Source organism: Cupressus sempervirens, chromosome 11 (assembly GCF_028749045.1).
Source record: "Cupressus sempervirens isolate cs-2001-9-10 chromosome 11, ASM2874904v1, whole genome shotgun sequence".
In the NCBI taxonomy this organism is placed as follows: domain Eukaryota; kingdom Viridiplantae; phylum Streptophyta; class Pinopsida; order Cupressales; family Cupressaceae; genus Cupressus; species Cupressus sempervirens.
In genome coordinates this window covers 9,357,260-9,380,266 of record NC_143128.1, presented here as the reverse complement: position 1 = coordinate 9,380,266, position 23,007 = coordinate 9,357,260, and the positions used below count along the sequence as shown (strand labels likewise).

Sequence of the window (23,007 nt, the reverse complement as noted above, 5' to 3'; positions counted from 1 at the left end):
ATGCTGTAGTATAGATTTCCGCATCTACGTTGTATTTACAAGTAGATGTTTGATATTCTTTTGTGCTTTCTGGTTAAAAGCATACACATTTGATTCATTGAATATCTTATACAGGGAGCTATACCCGATAAAAATTCAGAGGAAGGTTATCAATCCCATGATAACCTATCCAACTGTTGGTGTTAGCTTATCCTTCCACTTGGGCATTCAGGGTCAGATTTGCACATATTCTCTCGAAGGACAATCTGTTCACTAACAGACTTTCACTCCCTTGCCTCCCCCACCTCCACACTCTATGATATTCTTGGCTAGTCCCCTCTCCATCTCATCCTCCCCCCACCCGTTGTTACCTCTTCTCCTTCTCCCACATTGGTGAGCAATTAGAGTTATGAACAGTAGTAGAACTCCACATGATGAAGGATTTCAAGCTAAATTCTTCAAGTTGGGTATCTCTGTCCTAGGTCCATTTCTTACAGTGCTCTTTAATCGAGTGGTTTGTGTCAGCTTCCTCGACACTTGGTCACGACATATTATCTATCCAATCCATAAATCTGGGCCAACCTCCGACCCTAGAAACTACAGAACCATCATAGTTGGGCATACCTTCACCAAACTCTATGCGACTGTGCTGAACAGTATCCTATGCAGTGACCTCGATTAGCGACATTGTCAGGCTAGAGGTCAAGCTGGGTTTCGTTCAAATTTTCATACCACTGATCATATTTTGACTTTACAGGCCATCATTGAGTAGCTTGCCACTGCTCAATAAAATTTTATTGTTGTTTTGTTGACTTCCGCAAAGCCTTCGACTCTATTCCTCGGGCAGCTCTCTTTTAGCATCTTAGAGACATTGGAATCTCAAATATTTTTCTTACAGCTATTATGGGGTAATACGAGCGCATTGTGGGCAGATTCAAAACTCCACAAGGCTTCTCTGATCCTATCCATAGCACTATCAGGGTGAAATAGGGTTGTCCTCTCTCTCCTGCTCTCTTTGGTATCTACATTGACGAGCTTGAGACTTTTCTTTGTGATTGTTCGCTCCCTGGCGATGGTTGTTATTTACATCAAGTATTGATCTCCATTCTCCTATTTGTTGATGATGTGATTCTCTTAGCATCTTCTCCCAAGGGTCTTCAACGGCTCCTTGATGGTTTGGCCTCTTTCTGCGACTCATGTGAGCTAGTTGTAAATCTAGGCAAGACTAGAGTTATGGTCTTCAATTGTTTAAGAGATCCCACCATTTTTACTTCCAAGGTACCGAGATCGAGATTGCATCTTCATATACTTGGGGTTTAAGTTTTCTGGACCTCGATTCAGCCTAAGACTAGCCATGCAGCCCAAAGTCAGCAAGGGGCTCGGCTCCCTTGTTCTTCTTGAGCAATAGTGCTCTCAACACCACTTCTAGGACACCACAACTAAGATGTCTCTTCTTGACTCCCTGGTCAAGCTGACTATCTTCTATGGTTCTACTGTTTGGAGCCCCTCTCTTGGAGTCTGATTGGGCATCTGTTGAGAGAGTCCAAACTCTTTTCCTTAGGCGCATTATCAGATGTCATCGGTTCACACCACACATCATCATTCTAGCTGAGTTTGGTGCTCACCCTTTCAGATTGGGGACCATCTTTTATTAAGTTTGGCTACTTCACCAGCTCTATAGCTTCGTTGATTCCTCTAATGATTGTCACAAATATTCCTACCTGGCTTATTGCTCCTCTATGGAGATGGCGAGTTCTGACTCTAGTCACTAATCTTGTTGTTGGTACACCCAGGTCTTTACTCTCTTGGGCTCGATTGGTATTAGTTTGGATCGTCTTCCCCCCTTCCAGTTTTCTCTAGATGCTCCAACTCATCTTCTTCCACCTCAACGAGAGTTGAATGAGCATGTTAGACTTACCATCTACAGACCATATGTTATCACAACCTGGAGGAATCCCCTAGATGGGCTTCGTCTGTGCATGGCTTTCTATGCTGAGCACTTTCTTGAGATATAGGATGGGATCATCTTACGTCCCTGGTACCTCACCCATCATTGGACTCACTCTCTTCACATCTCCTTGGGATCTTTTAGGGTGGGTTCTCATCAGCTACGTATTCAGACTGATCACCAAATTGGTAGGGAGGACAAGATTTGTCGGCTTTTTCACATCAGGGAGGTCGAGATCGAGTCTCACTTTATTTTACGTTGTCCCATTTACTATGAGGTCCAAGGGAGATTCTACTATTGGTTCAGAGAGTGTCGGTCTCCTCCCTCATTCTTTAGATATATTGACCAACGTTGTCTTGCACTCTATCTTCAGGAGACCATGCAGCTTCGCGAACACACTATATAGCTCCAACTTTGCTCGACATCAACCCCTACACAGCTTATCACCTCTTTCTTCAGGCTTACAGTTCCTACCAGAGGATTAAAGTGGCCTCTTTGCACTATCTCGGTTCACAACAGATCTATGAGACCTCACAAAGATTACACTTGGCAATGTCCCTCTAGTAGACCTCAGAGGCGACCTTCCAGAGTACCTAATTGCCCTAATGCCCACCTTTCCATTTTGGACTACTTCTTGCCTATGAGGAGTTCTTAGCTGTTGTTATTCCCTTTTCTTGATTTTTTTGTTGTTTTGCTTTCACGTTCTTTCTGCGGACACCATTTGGTGCTCTCTGTTGGCGTTTGCCCCTCTATACTGTTTCCATTCCCTTAGACCCCTGTTGGCCTCTTGTTGGACATTAATAAATTTATCTTTATCTTTATCTTATGTGGCATGTTTATTTATCTTCTAGATTATATATGTGACCATATTTGTTAATTAATATATTGGAAAATAAACATTAGAAAGAACTTTAAGAAATATAACGTTGAAGTTCTCTTGAAGGAACCAAATTTACTCCCAAATTCTCCATTATATACAATACCAAAACCACAATATTTTCAACATTTCCTAATTCCTTTTATTGTCTAGTGTAGAGGACAAATTCCCTCAAATTTATACACTGAAAAAATACATCAATGTGACCAAGAACAAAAATAAAATTATAAATAAAAAATTTAAAATAGAGTAGGTTTTAGCATTTATTTTAAAGTGGAGGTATAGGGAAATAGGAAAAATTTGTCACATGGATGACAAAAAAAAAAATTGTGGAAAAGATTTCTACAGGATCATTCGAAGTGAAAAATCAAGTTGCTTATGAACTCGGATTGCTTGCAAATGTCCTATGGACAATACGGCTTGCATTGCAGAAGCAGTGTCCATACCATTACTTGTGGTCCTCCTTTCTTCAAAGGATCCCAAAGCTCAAGAACATATTGTAACTATAGTTCTAAATTTGTCATTGTATGAGAGAAACAAAACTAGAATAATGGAGGCTGGTGTATTGCAGCCAATCATTCATGTTATACCGAGTGGATGTAGCATGGAAGCTCGGGAAAATGCAGCTGCAACACTCTCTAGTTTCTCCCCTATACGTAAATATAATAAACTAATAGGAGAGACTCTAGAAGCCATTCTAACCTTGATAGATCTTCATCGGGATGCAACTGCAAGAGATAAAAGTGATGCAACCAATGATTTGTTTTGTCTATCAGCATTTCATGGAAATGATTTACAAGTAATAACAGCTGGGGTGGTTCCTTTGCTGGTTAATCTTCTAACAGCTGAAAGCTCAGGTCTTATAGTTGAAGTTATCTCTATTCTTGCTCTTCTTTCAAGACAATTTAAGAGCTTAGTTGCAATTAGTGAGGCCTCTTTTGTAACTCTACAATATCAGTCTTTTTAGATCATGTACTTCATCAGCCAAAACCAAGGAGAATTCAGTTTCTATTTTACTGGCATTGTGCTGACATGCATGAGCTGAAATTGTAAATATGTTGTTGAGAATGCCATCACTAATACTTGCTTTATATAGTCCTCTCACCTCTCACACACTTCAAGATAGAAAGAAAGCCAATTCATTGCTTAGGCAGGGGTCCCATGGGAGGGGCTTGGGCTCTATTTTTGTGGAGCGGGTGGCCACATGACACTTTTTTGCGGGGGCTAAAGGGTTAATTGGAATCTTTTGTTACAAAATAGGAGCCCCAAATTTTTAGCCCTCTCAATTTGAGTGGGTGGAAAAGGGGTGAGACTGAATTTAGCCCCACCAGCTTAGGGAGGAATTATGCCATTTGTCAACAATCTACACTTCATTTTCCCACCAAACAAATTTACTAATAAATTTAATTTAATTTTTTTTAAAATTCATGAGACAAAAACTTTCTTAAATTTAACAACTATGTTTTTTTTAAGCGGATTCACTTATAAATCCATAAGACCGCTTCCTTTTTTAAATATCCCTAAAAAATCTCAGCAGCACTCGCTCTATTTTTAAGGAAGTGGATGCCCACAGGACCCCAGCCTTAGAATCAAAACATTCTCACTACACAGAACCAAAATTCAGATGGTTCTGTGATGTAGCCATTGAGAACTTCATTTACAACGTGGTGGAAACATATTCAGGTCAAATTAAATTGCTTGTGTGATGTAGCCATTGAAATTCATTTACATATTCTTTAAAAGTGCAAAGCATCATAATATGATGAGCCAAAAGTTTTAGCGTATAACAGACAACGACATCATTTAATATATATTAGGCATAAATCTTGCACCCTTCAATCGTGTGCAAGTATTAATTATAGTGATTAAACAAAGAATCATTATTACAGAAGAACTATTAATAATCTTTTAATCATTTTATTGTCACCTGTCCAAAGAAATGTCATACAAGACTAGAAAAGAACAAGGGTACCCCAATGGAAACGTCCCGCCCATTTCACCAAAGAGACTTTTCCTGAAGAACAAAACGAATAAGTGAAAAACACCTGATAACACAAACAGAATCAGCTTAGCGCTGCAAGGCTCTGACGTACTTTACGAATTACTCCCACATATACGTTGCTTAAGAAGTTCACGACGCGATGGTACTTCCGCATTGCCTCTTCTCCAGCTCATCAGCTCTTCTGCAGCACATCAGCAAACTTCTATTAAACCTAACTGACACCCCAACCTATTTTAGAAAAGAAAGATTTACAAGACGACAAAAAAACAAGTGTGTTCTGACGGAAACACCCCACCTATTTCAACGAGGAGACATTTCCTGGAGAATTAAAAGAACAAGTGAGAAATACCTGTTAACGCTAGCAGAATCTGCTTAGCCCTTGAAAAATTCAATAACCTTAGGTGTTTCACTCCTTCAGGATTTACTCTCCTAAGGTGTTGCTCTGCTTCAGGATTTACTCTCTTATATGCGTTGGATAGAGTCGGGTTATTTGCCATCTGCACTGCTTTATCCAACACACGAAGCTCTTCGATAGTATATTGCCTCCAAACATCGTTCGCATATTGCATACAGACCATGAGAGAAATTATCATAATAGGCACAATATAGGCCAAGCAAGCGATTACCGTGATAGCAAGTTCGATGGTCATATGGAGCTCAACATATAAAACCATGGTCACACAAGTTGCAGCTACGATCCCAATATGTTCTGCAACTGAAATGGTCGTGAGAGGCGCAAAATATGCTGCAATAGCGATTGTCGCGATTGCATGAACTACGAGTGCTGCAACGGTGATTGTCGCGAATGCATGAACTGCAAGTGCTGAAAGGAATAGGGCTACAACAAAAAAGCTCAGCAATCTACGAATCCTCTTTTGCTGTTCTGAGCCGACGGGCGCAACATAAGTAACAGCGATTGCTGCAAGATAAACAATAGCTATGGGCACGAAATAGGGATTTGCGATTACCTTGATTGCTGCGATTATTAGGACCGCAAGTGTTGGAAGGACTAGGGCTCCCACAAATAAGCTCAGCGACTTGCGAATTATCGGTTGCTCGGTTGAGATCATAGCCTCTAAAACCAAAATCGAGTTATTGAGAATACGAGCATTCACCACTATATCATCTTCCCCCTCTAGTTCAGGATAAAATTGAGACATTGTAGTAAATTAGCTCCCCCTGGGAAAAAAAAGGGTTCTCTTGCTCATGTGCTACAGAAGATCTTTGAGGGGATGCTAACTCTCTCTAGATAGAAAGAATTAAGCTCTCTCTGGGGAAGTCCTGCTGATTTATAGGGTTTGCAGGCAGAGGTAGAGAATTTGGAGGTACGCTGGAGCGGATATTTAAAACCACTCAATTTAGGGTTTGCATTTGTGCGAAGCATTGTTCGCTGTTGTTCGTATCGGGCTATATCACGCGTGCCCATCATTCGTTTCATGACATCTCGAGCTTTCTGGGATTTCTGCGTAGTTAACAGCAGTTGAACGCCACTAAAATTGTGGAAGTCAGAGTTTTGTTTTCAGTTGCCATAAATTCCGATTTTGGGGATAGATCAATTCTTAAATTTCAATCTTTCGAAGTTTCGCTGTGTTTTTTATGTTTTAAGCTGATAAAATTTAACAAATAATTTGAAAATTAAAAATAGTCATTTGAAAATTAATTTCATTTTGGTATTTATTTGGGGATCTTAACACACCCGAAAATTATGGATTGAAATATATATAAAACATGAAAACTATATTTCAAATAGTAACATTACTTGTATATATAAATTAGTTTTTTTAAAACTATATTTCAAATAGTAATATTACTTGTATATATAAATTAATTTTTTTTAATTATATATTTTTTATACTCACAGTCGCATGCTTTTGTAGAGTGTGTGTTGATAAGAGATAAAGATTTAAAAGAAAAATGTAGAATGAACATTAAATAATGTAAATATAAGTTTTTTTAAAATGAAAATACAAACATAGAAAAGTTAAAGATTAAAACATAGATATAAAATTTACAATATCTAGGAAATTTGAATATTGTTTAAGAAACATGTTCAATAATTTCAGTATTTTACAATTAAATTCAATTTATCAAATATGAAAAAAAAAAAATTTAAAAAAAAATCAATTCAAAAAAATAATTACTAAAAATTAATAAGAGAAATACAAAAAAAAAAGAAAAATAGGGATATCTCTAACAAATATTCTGGTGACTAAATAAACTATAGAAATTGAAAAAACAACATTTAAAAGAAAAAACTAAAATAATATAAAAAATAATTTAAAGTAATTTAAAAATTAAAATCTAAATCAATTTTAAAAATAAAAAATTTAATAAATAGAGATCACAACATAATCTAATGTGGAGATCGCAAGTAATTATTTTTTAAATAAATAAGAAGAGAAAAACAATAGTTAAAAGTGATTATTTGAATTATAATCTTATATTATTCAAAAATTTCATTTAAATTATGCTCAAAAATATTAAATTTACCTTAGAATCAAATAAAAAATGATAAATTAATTTATATAACTTTATAGAAGACATATAGAAAATTGATTTTAAACAAATATTTTAAAGTATAATGAAAGTATTATATATTTATCGCTTACTTAAAAAAAAAAATTTAATTAAATTATATTCTTAAAATAAAAAATGAAATCTATTTTTACTTAAAATACAAACTTATATAATATAGGGAAAACACATTATAATGAAGTATCTTAAAATTAAAATCATTTAAGTAAATCGAGACATGACTAAAATTGGATAGATTTGGCCTATGGATGTACAAGTTGCTGCACATACAATAGAATAAAAAATGTCTCTATCAAAATTGAAACAGAAATAATATGAACACACTTATCATTTAAGAAGACTTGATAAGCAAAATCTTGTAGTGAATAAAGTGATAGGTAATGTTAGTTTAATTACTCATTCTATTCTCAATGCAAGAGATTGTGGTTGATATCATTATTGAGGATAATTGATACAAAGAAATATAAGAAAAATAGATAAGTACAGAGTGGGTGTTCCTACATTAGAATTTAAAATCTAGTGCAATAGGGAGTGAAAGAGTTCTAAAGAGTTTCGGGGTGAAAAGGAGAAGAAGAATAAGAGAGGAGAATAAAAGAGAGAAAAGAAGGAGAAGAGGAAGGAGAAAGAAAAGCCAGAGGATGGAAGGATAAAAGAATGGAATGACGTGGAGGGAGGTAGGCACATTCCTAATCGGTAACATGTGTCCTATGCAGGTAGGCTGCTGCTGTGGCTATGTAGTGTCAATTGAAGGAGGCGTGGATGTGTGAGTAAAATTATCAGTTGGAGTGGTTTGAGCGTTGTTGTGTTCAGGGACATCAATACCGGGCGAAACGGTGACTTCCAACTTCATTCCTACATTGCAGTGAGCGGGAACTCCATAGATGAAATACCTTGTCCTCGTGTTGGTGAGTGAAATCCTGTTATTACTCCCTTGAAACTCCTCTATTGGATTACTTCTGTCGCACAATTCATACACCTACTTCTCAACCTCCAAGACATTATGCCATTCACCTTGGTACTCAAACACTGTTTCAATTGATTCAATAAACCTCTTGTTATTACTATTACTATTACTATTGACAAGGAAGAGGAGAAGAGTTCAAAGATAAATTTACCCAAGGTGTCGCCCACGTGGAATGTTTTGGTGGAAGCCCAAGCGGTATAATCTATGCCGAAGTCCCACCTCTATTTGTCTCCAACAACGTACTAGGTGCCCATGGCCTTTGCAAATGTACACAAATATATACACAAAACTAACAAATTCACTAGAGCTGCCATTCCTTTAGTCCTCAATGTGCCCGTTTTTCTTGTTCAAACTGTAAAACAAGAGTGGAGAGGGGTAGGAATTTATGGTCCACACCCTTGGTATTTATTGTTCGCAACCTTACCTTCCCACCCCCTTTTTCTCCTTCCACTAGTTGTTAAATGTTATTTTTAGATTTTCAAAATAGAAATACACCACGTTCCTATTAAAATTTTAAAAAATAATAGTGACAACCTTTGTTTCTTCTAATTAATGTGGACTCCATATTAAATTTATCTTTTCTCTTGGTTTCCACACCACTAGTTACATTATTATTATTATTTAATTGTTTCTATAATATTATGAGAATTCTTTGTTTTTGTTACTAATTAGGATATACTAATTAATTAAGACTGAAGTTTAAATCTAGGTTCTCATACTAGTTGAATTATTATTATTATTACTATTTTTTTCATTGTTTTCATAATAAAATGTATAGGTGCTATAAATTTATCAGTTCCATTCTTTATCACTCTACTTAGATTACATTTTGTTATATATGAAGACAATTTCTTTCCTATACAATGAGAAATCTCCACTTAAAATAAAATACAATATATACTTTACAATGAGAATCCTTCACTTAAAAAAATATAATATAACAAAACTAAATCTAATTTTTTTAATCAATATTTTGAACTACATGAAAGTTCCTAATTTTCTAAATTTCTTGTCAAACATTACCTAATGTAATTAGTTGAACACAAAGATTACATATACAAAGAACCTTCCAATAAAATTATGGAATGCAAAAGTAGAAAAGAAAAGAATTAAACAAGCTTTCTAAAGTTCTTACAACTTCTTACATGTAGCCTTTGTGAATCCTTACACTCTAGATCATCCTAGATACCTACTTATACTAATAACATGCAATTTGATTCTTTTTTATTGTCCTCTTCACAAATGGTATTATCCTTTTTTTCCATTAATTTTAATTTTAAAAAATAAATTCTCAATAACATTTCAAGAACTTAATTAAATAATTTATTGGTCCTTTTTAATTATTCACACTATTTTTAGTAAGTAGATCATATACACTAAAGATCAATAGAAGAGAGGAATTGAAGAGACTAGGTACTACCTCAATAAATGTAACGCTCCGCCAAGGGATCCAAAAGAATTAACCTAAAGTTTTACTAGGTTTGCTAAACATTTTTTTTTTAAACAAGAAAGTATAACGTACACATCAAACACATAGTAACAGAAGCAATAACATGTAATCAACAACAAACATACATAACATATTACATTCCTTAAGGATCCCAAGATGTTGAGTCACATTTAATTTAATTAATTCTAAGTCTAACAATTACCACATCCACATGAAAGAATAATAAGAAAGTCCAATGTCCATTTAATATACATTTGTTCCGAATGCCTCTTGGCAAATTAATTCAGAATGCTCAATCATCCACTGTACATGTCACAGGGTATGAAAGGCTAAAAGAATATACATAAGTAGAAATAAAGATACATCATCCTCCAAGAATCCATGATACAAAGTACAATAAAATAAATGAAACCATATACCATACATGATACATCCATCCATCATAAAAGATATAAACATCAAACATGAAATACAACTATCCATCTATCATAAAACACAACTAATCTAAGTGCGTGGTTCATCCCAACCATCAATAGCATCATTAGACCATCATGGGTCCTAGCCATCCCCCACACATAACAGCCCAAATCACCAAAGAGATCATCGGTACTATAGTAATAGGGACATCACTCCTAAAATATACTACATCATATGCATAAAGAAATCTAACATACTAGAATAAAGCATAGTAAACAACATCATCTATACGTGATAAACAAGCATACCAAGAAGCTACAACCATGGTAACAACAGACGGATCTCAAATGGTAAGAGTGAAAAGCACTACCACCCGACCACATGGAACCTAAATGGTCCACTCCCACCGCGCTGAGGAGATAGTCTCAAGTCCCAAAATAGGATATCAAATCACATAATCACAAGTACTCTCTAAGTCCAGGAAACCCTAAAAGTATACTAACTCAAAGGTTCCAACACATAGATCGACATCTAGACCTAGAGGCACCACATAGACACGTAGGAAACCTACTATGCAAGTGGGAAAGTGTCATCACATGAATCACCTGTGTTCCTGCGACCACTAGTATCCTCTCGTACTGACGAGGCATACTACAAAATGCAAGGTCGCAACCAAGCGTTCTCTCTACCCCATCCTAGTCTATACTAGCACTCAAGGCATGGGAAAGAACATACAATTATCTTATTAGGTTCATTTTAATCCCCATTTAGTGTAAATGTTATCACTTATTAAAACAACTTAAAATGGGTTTCTCCAAGTAGCCTCTTAGGCCCCTGACCCCCATTGCAAGCCACTTCCCGACACTACACATAGATAACCTACCCTAGGCTCATGAAATCTCAATCAAAGAATCATAATAAAATCACCTCAGTCCTATACAAGCGACTGAAAAATATCATAAAAGATAAGCCACAATAATTACATCAGTTTTTCATGAGCAACTGATAAGCATCAAATAATAATCATATGATCACAACAGTTCTATATCAGCAACTGAAGGCATCAATGATAAATTACAATATCCATCGGTTCTCCAATGAGCAACCGAAAAGTATCCCACAATAAATCACAATACTGATCGAAGACTCCAAAAATGGTCAAGTCAAAACGTGTCACCACATGACATCATCAAGAACACAACAAACACTTCAGTCCTCTCAAAGTGACTGGAAAGTAATCCAAGTATAACTGATCGGTGACTCAAAAATGGTTATCAAATATAATTGATCAAGACTAAAAAATGGTTAAGTTAGGTATCTCAAATACATACACTTCAGCTTCACACAAGGAAACTGGAAAGCAATAACAACCAATAAAAACATCCATCATAGAGCATATCACACATCACCATGGTTGAGTTTTAAAGATTGAAACCAAGTCATCATACCATCACATTCACATAACTCCGAGCCTCTGGTAACATCCTAAGACTGGTCAACGCTAAACCAACCCCATAACACTCAAAGCATAAACAATATATGGAAAACATCATAGTCTCACAATTGGGTTTGAATGATAATATATATATTGTCGAGTTAATGTAACGTTTCAGTTTTAGTTTCAAGATATATTTCAAGTTCAAAAGATTTCTATATAACCCTACAGGTTGACCCATTCACTTGTTCGAATGACACTAGAATTACCCTCCCATCATGTTAAAAATAATATAATTTTACAATTTTCATCAAATAATATCCATTATTAATTAACTTTAATTAAACTATTTTAAATTAAATTAATTAATAATTACTGATCAAAATAACTTATATTAATATCTTCATTAATTATCAATTTATTAATATTTGATAAAAAATATTAATAAATTAATAATTACAAAAATAAACTATATCAAAAATGCTTTAATACTTAAATTGACAAATAATAATAAAATCTATCAATAAATATAATAATAAGTTTACATTATAAAACTTATTAATAAAGTATTATTAATTAATAATATATTTAATATTAAAATCTATTAATAAAATTTATTAAATAAAAATAAATTTATTTATAAATTATATTAATCTAAATTATAGTAACTTCATATTATAAAACTTTTTTAAAACAGTTAATAATACGTAAGCTTATACATTCAAAAAAAAGAAACTTTAAACATATTTTATTTAATAAAAGTTTATATAATTTTTTTTTTTAAAGTATCTTAAATTTATTAGTAGAAGTTCATAGAACTTTATCGTATCTTACAAAGTTTATTAACAAAATATTAATAAATTTTTTTCTAACTTTTAAACAAGCTTTTAAAAAAATATTAATTAGAAACTTTAAACAAAACATATCTTACTTTATAGGCCGCCGGTCAATGCAGTTGTGCGACCTCTTATTTGCATTGCAGGTACAATACTCTGCGATTTATTACAATCGCATGAGGAAGCCACCAAAATAGGTAGGTAAAAAGGTGAGTGGGGCTAATTGTATATATATATATATATATATATATATATATATTTGGATTTTTATTTAATTTTTTTTATTAATATAAATATATGTATGTTATAAAACTTTGTTTTATAACAATTTAATATAACAAATTTCTTCTTAATTCAATTTATTTACTTTTATATAATTTGTTTTATAATTCTTTTTTTTTTTTTTAATTAATAATTAAATTTACCTTTTCTTTTGTTTATTTAAAACAATCTCTTCCAATAATATTATTAAGCTTCAATACTATATATATTTACTAATATATATGTAAATTTTTTTGACATGTTTTGTAAATATGGTCTGATAGAAGAATTACTATCAACCATACAAATTTTCCAATCTAAAATCTATTTTAAAATTCAAACCCTTCCCAAATTAAAATTCTAATTTATTTAAGCTAGGAGACGAGGGTTTTCAATTTAATTTATTTTTCTTCTTATATACATATGAGATACAAAATGATATCATAAAGTTCATAACAAGAAAGCGAAAGATTCATAGAACAATACCCATAAATTCGATTTGACAATCATGAAGAAGACAAGAGTATCTAAATAATGTAATTCTAACTGGGTGAACAAAACTTAGGAACCTACTTGGTTCTGATGCTAGATTTGCAACGCCTGGAAGATTTGCGAGAGAATTCGCTTCCAAATTTGCATCAAAATTTACGTCCCAATTTCTCTCCAAAATTCGTCTCTAAAATTCATGCCCAAAATTTCGTTCCCAAAATTCATCTCCAAAATTTGTCCCCAAATTGCTATGTTCAAAATGAACCTTCTAATTGTGATAAAGGTTTCTCTCTCCTTAAATTGGGGAACTAATTTTGAGTTCACCTGGGAGAACTACGTGCTCACCAAAGTTAACTCTAAAATTACCTTTTATTAATCTTTCTTTATCTTTTCTATGCACATTAAATGAATTATTGAATAACTTTATTTAATTTTCCACTTGACTTCTATTTTTAATTAATTAATTACTTTAATCTCATGCGCACTTTATGAAATTAAAATATCTTTTTATTTAATTAATTTCTTCTATTTATACTCATGCACGCATCATGAAATCTAAAATCTTTTATTAAATAATTATATTTTCACTTTTTAAATTATTTTAGAAACTTAATTGATAAAATATTTATTAACTCAAATAATAATAATATTTAGCATTTATTTAAAAATGACCTCTAAATATATATTATTATTAAATTAACTAAATATTATCACGTTCTAAATTTATGTTTAAAACTTTGATCTCCAAATTTTAATTCTTTAAATTATTTAATTAATTTTTCAATTAATTAAATATAATTAAATATTAAAGATACCATATTAATTTTTTATTATATTAAATTATTAATTAATCCTTTAATTAGACTTAATTAATAGAAAATACACCAAGACTCATAAAACAACATACAAAAATCCGTCATAGAAAAACACATACTAAATCAAACAAAATGGTTATAATCACGAATTAACGTCATTCGACACATTCGAAGGGTACTGACTCAAATACTTGTCCTAATTTTCAATTAGGACAAATGGCTTAAAGGTATGGGATTTGGACTTAAGAATTTATCTCCCCTCTCTTACCATTGAGATAATGCAATAGGATACGCTCATTCTGGCAATTTAGGGAAGTCAATACCCGGTACTTGCAACCTGCATAAAATCTACGCATGTACAGACACAATATTCTAAGCTAAACAAGCAATGGCAGGAAGTGGTGCATCGTGTAGATCCCGACTAGCAAATGACTACGACTCCCTTCCTTAACCACATCAGAAACACCATACATAAAGAAAATAAACACGCACACCATACACATGCAAGTATGGGGTAAGTATCCATAAGAAAACATGTACAATAACCATCTAGCTAATCATCATCAATAACTGCAAACACTGTGATAATCATCATACATACATGAAGTATAGAGTATCAAGTAATCTCATCATATAATCAACTGAATGTAAAACAATATCTGATAATCTAAAAGTAATGCTACTAAACATCATGCATAAAACTAGTCTAGAAGAGATCAACAATGATAACAGAAATGCGAACTAGGGGTAGGCACTACAATAAATTTGAATCCCCCTCTATGTGTTGTGATTGTTCTTTCTATTATGATTGAATCTTTATCTATGGGCTATGAATTCTAAAATTTGTGTTTTACTCATGTTGTGATCTATTTAGTTAACTTTTGGTTTTTAAAATAGATTTAGATTTAGATTTTTCAATTATTTTAATTTATTTTTTATTTTAATTTAGTTTTAAAATTATTTTAATTTTTTCTTTAAATTTTTTTTGTAATTTCTATAATTTATTTAGTCAATAGAATATTTGTTATAGATTTTTTTTTGTATTTCTCTTATTAATTTTTCATAATAGATTTTTTGATGGTTTTTTTAAAATGATTTTTTTTTCATATTTGACAAATTTAATTTAAATAAATAATATTTACTAATCTATTTAAAAGATTTTAGTGAATATTATGTTATTTAAATTAAAGATTATTAATAATCTAATTTGTTCACATAAGATTATATTTTAAATATCCACTTTTAACTGTTGTTTTTATTTTCTTATTTATTTAAAAAATAATTACTTTTGATCTCCACATTAGATTATGTTCTCATCTCTATTTATTAAACTTTTGATTTTTTAAATTGATTTAGGTTTTAGTTTTTAAATTACTTTAAGTAAATTTTTATATTAGTTTAGTTTTTTTATTTAAGTATTGTTTTTCAGTTTCTATAATTTATTTAGTCAATAGAATATTTGTTAGAGATGTCATTATTTTTCATATTATTTTTTTGTATTTGTCTTATTAATTTTTCTTAATAAATTTTTTGATGGTTTTTTTAAATGATTTTTTTAAAATATTTGATAAATTTAATTTAATTGTAAAATCTTGAAATTATTGAACACGTTTCTTAAGCAATATTCATATTTACTAAATATTATGAATTTTATATCTATGTTTTAATCTTCAACTTTTTTATTTTTATATTTTCATTTTTTTTGAAAAAAATTATATTTACATTATGTAATATTCATTCTACATTTTTCTCTTAAATCTCATCTCCTATCGGTGCACTCATTGCATGTACAAAAGCATGCAATTGCTAGTAAATAGAAAAAGAAAAATAATAGTTAAAAGTGAAGATAACCACTAATAAATATCAAAACAAGAGTTAAAAGTGGAGGTAGATAAAAACTGGTTGGTAAATAATTAACGAGAAGAATTTTCAATTTTCTGGCCAAACTCTTACAAATTTTCCGTCAAAAATTTAATTTCTAAGAACAAAGTTCCCACAAATAGCCTATCGGCTAAACTATTGGCTAAATTAATAACTATTTTTTCAATAAATTGTTAATCTTAGTCAAAGATTACTATTATTAAATTATATCAAATAGCATCATTACAATTCACTATTCTCTATTAAATTTTTAATCTTAAAATACTAGCAGTCACATGCTTTTGTACATGCAATGAGTGTGTTGATAGAAGATGAGATTCAAGAGAAAATGTAGAATGAATATTAAATAATGTAAATATAAGTTTTTTAAAAATAAAAATAAAAAAATAAAAAAAGTTGAAAATTAAACATAGATACAAAATTTCCAAAATTTAGAAAATTTGAATATTGCTTAAGAAATGTGTTCAATAATTTCAATATTTTACAATTAAATTCAATTTATCAAATATGAAAAAAAAAAATCATTTAAAAAAATTCATCAAAAAAATTATTACGAAAAATTAATAAGAGAAATATAAAAAAATAATAATATTAAAAATAGTGACATCTCTAACAAATATTCTATTGACTAAATAAATTATAGAAACTGAAAAAATAATATTTAAAGAAAAATTAAACTAATATAAAAATAATTTAAATTAATTTAAAACTTAAAACCTAAATCAATTTAAAAAATCAAAAGTTTAATAAATAGAGATCACAACATAATCTAATCTAATGTGGAGATCACAAGTATTTATTTTTAAATAAATAAGAAAAAAAAAACAATAGTTAAAAGTGAATATTTAAATTATAATCTTATTTGAAGAAATTAGATTATTAATAATTTTTAATTTAAATAACAAAATTTTTGCTAAAAATACAAAATTTACAATATATGGGAAATTTAAATAGTGCTTAAGAAATGTGTTCAATAATTTAAATATTTCACAATTAAATTCAATTTATTAAATATGAAAAAACTAATCATTTAAAAAAAAAACCTATCAAAAAATTTATTACGAAAAATTAATAAGAGAAATAAAAAATAATAATAATATGAAAAATAGTGACATCTCTAACAAATATTCTATTGACTAAATAAATTAGAGAAACTAAAAAAATAATATTTAAAGAAAAATTAAACTAATACAAAAAAATAATTTAAATTAATTTAAAAACTAAAACCTAAATCAATTTTTAAAAATAAAAAATTTAATAAATGGAGATCACAACATAATCTAATCTAATGTGGAGATCACAATTAATTATTTCTTAAGTAAATAAGAAAAGAAAAACAATAATTAAAAGTGGATATTTAAATTATAATCTTATGTAAACAAATTAGATTATTAATAATTTTTAATTTAAATAACATAATATTTACTAAAATCTTTTAAATGGCTTGATAAATATTATTTATTTAAATTAAATTTATCAAATCTGAAAAAATAATCATTTAAAAAACCCATTAAAAACTCTATTAAAAAAAATTAATAAGAGAAATACAAAAAAATATGTCGAATAAATATTCTATTGACTAAATAAATTATAGAAATTAAAAAATAATATTTAAAGAAAAAATTAAACTAATATAAAAATCTAAATCTAAATCAATTTTAAAAATCAAAAGTTAACTGAATAGATCACAACATGAGCTAATGTGGAGATCACAACTAATAAATAGAAAAAGAAAAACAATAGTTAAAAGTGGAGATAATAACTAATAAATATCAAAACAAGAGTTAAAAGTGGAGGGAGAAAAAAACTTACCGGTAAATAATTAACGTGAAGAATTTTTAATTTTTCGACCAAACTCTTGCAAATTTTTCGTCAAAAATTAAATTTTCGGGAACAAAGTTCTTACAAATAGCCTATCCACTAAAATATAATTTATGGAAACTCACTTTCTCTAACTATTAATTTTTTAACTTAAAATATTACAACTTAGGACAAATAAGAGCCACTTAGACAAATACAAGCTACTTGTTATTAAATAAATAATTTTTTAAAGCATGTTTAAAAGAGTTTTATTTAAAATTATTATTTGATTTAATTTAGACATTATTTATATTTTTATTTATTTACATAAATTTTTTAGCTAATAGGTTATTTGTGGGAACTTTGTTTCTGGAAATTGCATTTTTTGACAAAAAAGTTATCAGTTGGTCGGAAAAAGTTATCAGTTTAGCCAGAAAATTATACAATCTTCTCGTTAACTATTTGCTAGCCAATTTTTATCTCACTCTATTTTTAACTCTTGCTTTGATATTTATTAGTTGCCAACTCCACTTTTAACTATTATTATTTAAAAATAATTATTTGTGATCTCTTATTTAATTTTTGATTTTTAAAATTGATTTAGATTTTAGTTTTAAAATTATTTTAAACTTTTTTTTTATTAGTTTAGTCTTTCTTTTAAAAATTGTTTTCTAGTTTCTGTAATTTATTTAATCAATAGAATATGTGTTAGAGAAATTGCTATTTTTTTATATAATTTATTATATTCCTCTTATTAATTTTTCATGGGGTTTTTTTAAATGATTATTTTTTTCATATTAGGTAACTTGAATTTAAGTAAATAATATTATTAATCTATTTAAAATATTTTAATAAATATTTGTCATTAAAATTGAAAATTATTAATAATATAATTTGTTCACATAAGATTATATTTTAAATCTCTGTTTTTAACAATTTTTTTCTTTTTTTATTAATTTAAAAAATAATTAATTGGGATTTCTCTTGTGATCTCTATTTATTTAACTTTTAATTTTTAAAATTAATATAGGTTTTAGTTTTAAAATTATTTTAATTAATTTTTCATATTAGTTTAAGTTTTTTAAATATTTTTTTTTAGTTTTTATAATTTATTTAGTAATTTTTTTAAGAGATGATGTTACTTTTTCATATTGTTTTTTAAGTTTTTTTAAATTTGGTTTTCATATTTGAGAAATTGAATTTAAACAAATAATATTTATTAATCTGTTTAAAATATTATAATAAATATTATGTTATTTAAATTGAAAATTATTAATAATCTAATTTGTTCACATAAGATTATATTTTAAAAAATAATTTTATTAACAAACACCTATTAGCTTATCATTACAAGCACAAAAACTTGCAACTGCTAGTATTTAATTTTTTTATTATTATAAAAAACCTATCTAATTATCATTGCAAGCACAAAAGTGTGCAATTATAGATAAGAGGAGACAAGCTATATAAGCTACTACTCGTTTATATAAGAGATAATATATTCATAAGATATCTTCGTTTGAAACATACAATTAACCATTAAATTATATATAAACATCAAATAAACACAAAATATTATAGATGCAATCTCTCCCATAAGATTTACAAGTTATGTTGATCACTTTTGTTGCCTTTTTTCATTAAAGGTTAGAGACAAATCAATGCATTTTTTATAGTGTTTTAATTTTTTTAATTTTGAATTTAATTTTATTGGAAAAATATATCAGTAGGAACAAAAAAGAGAAAGAAAGAACTTCCAGCTTCATGTTATTGAATAATAGGTGCAAATTTATACAATAGCTTGACCCAACAATATTCCTAATTCGTTGCTAATTAGATTGAAAACAAACTACTTCATGATTAACACACATAAATTTGATAACTAACTGAAACTGATGGACACCTAACTCAACACATCTACGATTAGAACTTGATTCAAACTAAAACTCTTTAACTCAATCTTAAACTAAACTTGTATTACCAACAACTAAACAAGGTTTGCTACATGTGCAACAATTATTATTGACTATTGTTGGAACATTAACTCCAACACCCTCACTTAATGTGATAACTAAAAGAAATATTATGTAGAAATTATACTTTGAAAATATGTCATAGAAGAGTAAGACTTTCTCATAGTTTTGTAGCTATCATCCAGCTTTGAAACACCATTGGACACACCACCTCCACATGAAATGTCTCATAACCCTTATAAAGATATGATGTCAAGCTTCCAAACTTTCAAATCTCCTTGAACTATTGGACACACCATCTCCACATGGAATGCCTCATAACCCTCATAAAGGTATAGCTTCTTCATTCCTATGGCACCTCAAACTATTCGAGCATACATCTAGCCTCTACCATGTATTTTCCTATTTTTCAAAGCATTGATCTCTTCAAAATAAAGCAAATTTTTCAATGAAAATAGAATCACTTGGTGGTTCTCTTGGCCTCATCTTCTTAACGACTTCTTCTCTAACATACATAACTTAATAGAAAGATAGCTTTGATACCATATTAGAAAAATAGAACAATAGGAACAAAATAGAGAAAGAAAGAACTTTCAGCTTCATGTTATTGAATAATAGGTGCAAATTTATACAATAACTTGACCCAACAACATTCCTAAATCACTGCTAATTAGATTGACAACAAACTACTTCATGATTGACAACACACAAAGTTGACAGCTAATTAAAACTTATGGACACCTAACTCAACACATCTACAATAAGAACTTGATTCAAACTAAAACTCTTTTACTCAATCTTAAACTAAACTTTTGTTGCCAACAACTCAACAAGGTTTGCCACATGTGCAATAATTATTATTGACTATTGTTGGAACATTAACTCCAACAGATTTATTATTATTTATTTGTAATCTAAAATTTTATTTTTGATGATGTAATTTAGATTACAAATCAATACTAATGTTTCTAACTATTAATTAGTGTTTTAATTTGTTTTAGTTTAAATTGATGTGTTATTATTTTGTATTGATTTGTAATCTAAAATTTTATTTGAGATGTAATTTAGGTTGTAAATGGATAATAATTTTTTCAATTATGAGTTAGAGACAAATAAATGTATTTTTTAGCCGATAGGCTATGTGTGGGAACTTTGTTCTCGTAAAATTAATTTTTAGGTCGCAAAATTGTTAGTCCTTACCAGATTTTATTTTCCAACCAATTTTTATGTCAATCCCCTCTTAACCATGGCTTTTCTAATTTTTTATTTTTTTTGGCTTTAGTAGCTATTATGGGTTACTTTAAACTTGTCAGGAGATGTAAAAAGCTACACACTGATAGTGAAAAGAATAGTGTAATATTTATTTTTAAATTACCTATGATTTTCTTTTCTTTTTTATCATATTCCTTAGCTTTAGTAGTGGTTATGGGTTGATTCAAACTTATCACAAAGAAAAATGGGGTAAAAAACTACATATAGTTGTTATCTTATCTCCACTTATAATTTAACTTTTGATTTTTAAAATTAATTTAAGTTTTGTTGGTAAACAAATCTGTCACTTAAAAATGACCCAACAGAGTGTATGTGGCAAATTGTTCACAACAGTTGGATAGGCCCTTGATATGCAGCCTTCCTCTGTGTTTAGAGGGACAGCTCCCTTGTATGATATAATTTTGAAGTTTTTCAAATAAAAGTGAAATCAAACTTTAAAAGATAAAGAGAAATCCATTGATGACAAATGCACCACATGACTTCAAAGCTTTCCTAGGAAAACTTAAAACTACTAATAATAACAATCAAGATCTACACTTGAGAACTATTACTCGTACAATGTTGATCCAAAGATTCATAAACATCTGCACAATACCATGATAATGCTTACTGCAGATAGAATCAACGTTTCTAACAATTTAGATTCGGAAGGAGAGAACTCAAATTGCATCTTCCTTTATTTTCTTGCACCAAGAACCTAAGAGGAATTTCTAATTACAAAGATAAAATTTGTATACTCTTTCCAAATATCATCTTCTGATCAAAATTTTAGCATAGTGTTCCCTTTTCCTAAAATCCAAAAAGTCATCCCTTTACAAAGCCAAAATGACCCCTTTTATAGAGATAGAAGTTAAGAACTACTCCCTCGTGGTTAATAACTACCTCCCACTTACGTGTTCTAGGAGAGGTTAATTAACCTTACAAAACTTAACCTAAAAGTGATCAAAGTCATAATTTACAATGCATGACTTGAAATTATATGTTCTGAGGCTAAAGCTAGATGATTCATCTTGACAAAGCAACTATTCACTCTTCAGTCCCCTTGAAAGTAAAGTGAAGCCACTTTTGAATGCATTATGAGACACAAAAAAATGTTGGGAAAAAGAAGAAGTCAAAAAATTTCTTCCTTCCTAGATTTTTACAATGACACCCTAAACACCACCATTGTAGCCAAAGGCACCATTGTCCCTCCTCTTGCTTTTGAATGGACAAAATCCAATTGAATAGATGATAATTAAAACTATGAGCATGATAATGTTGAGAATTGAAATCTTGCACCCGTCATTCTACAAGTTAGCAAGCAACTTGATCTTGCAAGAATTACAACTATAACATAGTTGGTCCAAGTCATTGCTCCAGTTTCCATAACCAGGATCTATAGTACTAACATGGTTTCCATTCCAACAAGTTGCATTAACAAATGTGAAATTGCACTTTGCCTGGGTCTTGAAAAATCCAAACTGATTCACCGTGTTTGAAAGCTTCTATATTGCATGTGTTGGGAAGATTCTTATCACTGTTGTGGTTTTATTTGAGTGGTCCACATGTGTTGCTTGAAGATAATACCAACCCAAATTATTACTAAGGCACTGTGGCAAAGAGAAAAGTGATGTGCTAAGATAAATGGTAGCCTTACAAGCACTTGAATTCATAATGTCATATAAGCAAGACTTGACACTCAATTGCAATATGGTAGTTCCACAAGTCACATTTTGTACGAATATTACTCACAAAACTTATCAATTCCAAAAATTTTAGCCTCTTCAGTCACCTTGCCCAATGGTTTATGTGCTTGGATATGCTTCCATATTGTGCATATTAAGTAATCATTTGTATTCCACATAATTATCAAGTGGTAACAACACAAACTTGTGTCACCTTTTATAAAGAAATAGGATATCAGAATGCGATAGTTCAACATTAATGACAAGAAAATGGTATTTGTGTTTAGAATATGAAGATGATGTAAACTAATGAAATGCATAGAATTGGATGAATTTTATGCCTATAATTTTTATAATTTTTTTGAGTAAGTATTTATTCATTTTATTTTATTTTGAAGTCCCTTTTTTA

General features: G+C 29.8%; 2 protein-coding genes across 4 annotated transcripts; one reads left to right on the top strand and one right to left on the bottom strand.

Annotated features, from left to right (window-relative positions):
- The first annotated feature begins 3,210 nt into the window (after nt 1–3,210).
- On the top strand, nt 3,211–3,771 carry LOC149527970 (U-box domain-containing protein 17-like). Its single transcript, XM_089811229.1, has one exon. It carries the CDS (start codon nt 3,211–3,213, stop codon nt 3,769–3,771), a length of 561 nt encoding a protein of 186 aa, XP_089667355.1.
- Nucleotides 3,772–4,702: 931 nt separating this feature from the next.
- LOC149527969 (uncharacterized) lies at nt 4,703–6,096 on the bottom strand. Of its 3 annotated transcripts, none has more exons than XM_089810037.1 (3): nt 5,156–6,096; nt 4,898–4,987; nt 4,703–4,818 (listed from the first exon to the last, which is right to left on the bottom strand). In XM_089810037.1, the coding sequence occupies exons 1-2, from the start codon at nt 5,964–5,966 to the stop codon at nt 4,899–4,901; spliced, it is 900 nt and encodes a 299-aa protein (XP_089666163.1). In that variant the 5' UTR covers nt 5,967–6,096; the 3' UTR covers nt 4,703–4,818; nt 4,898. The 3 variants fall into 3 exon arrangements, with proteins under 3 accessions (XP_089666163.1, XP_089666164.1, XP_089666162.1); XM_089810038.1 differs by having other exon boundaries at nt 4,703–4,987; nt 5,156–5,684; nt 5,775–6,096; XM_089810036.1 differs by having other exon boundaries at nt 4,703–4,987.
- Between the last annotated feature and the right edge of the window lie 16,911 nt (nt 6,097–23,007).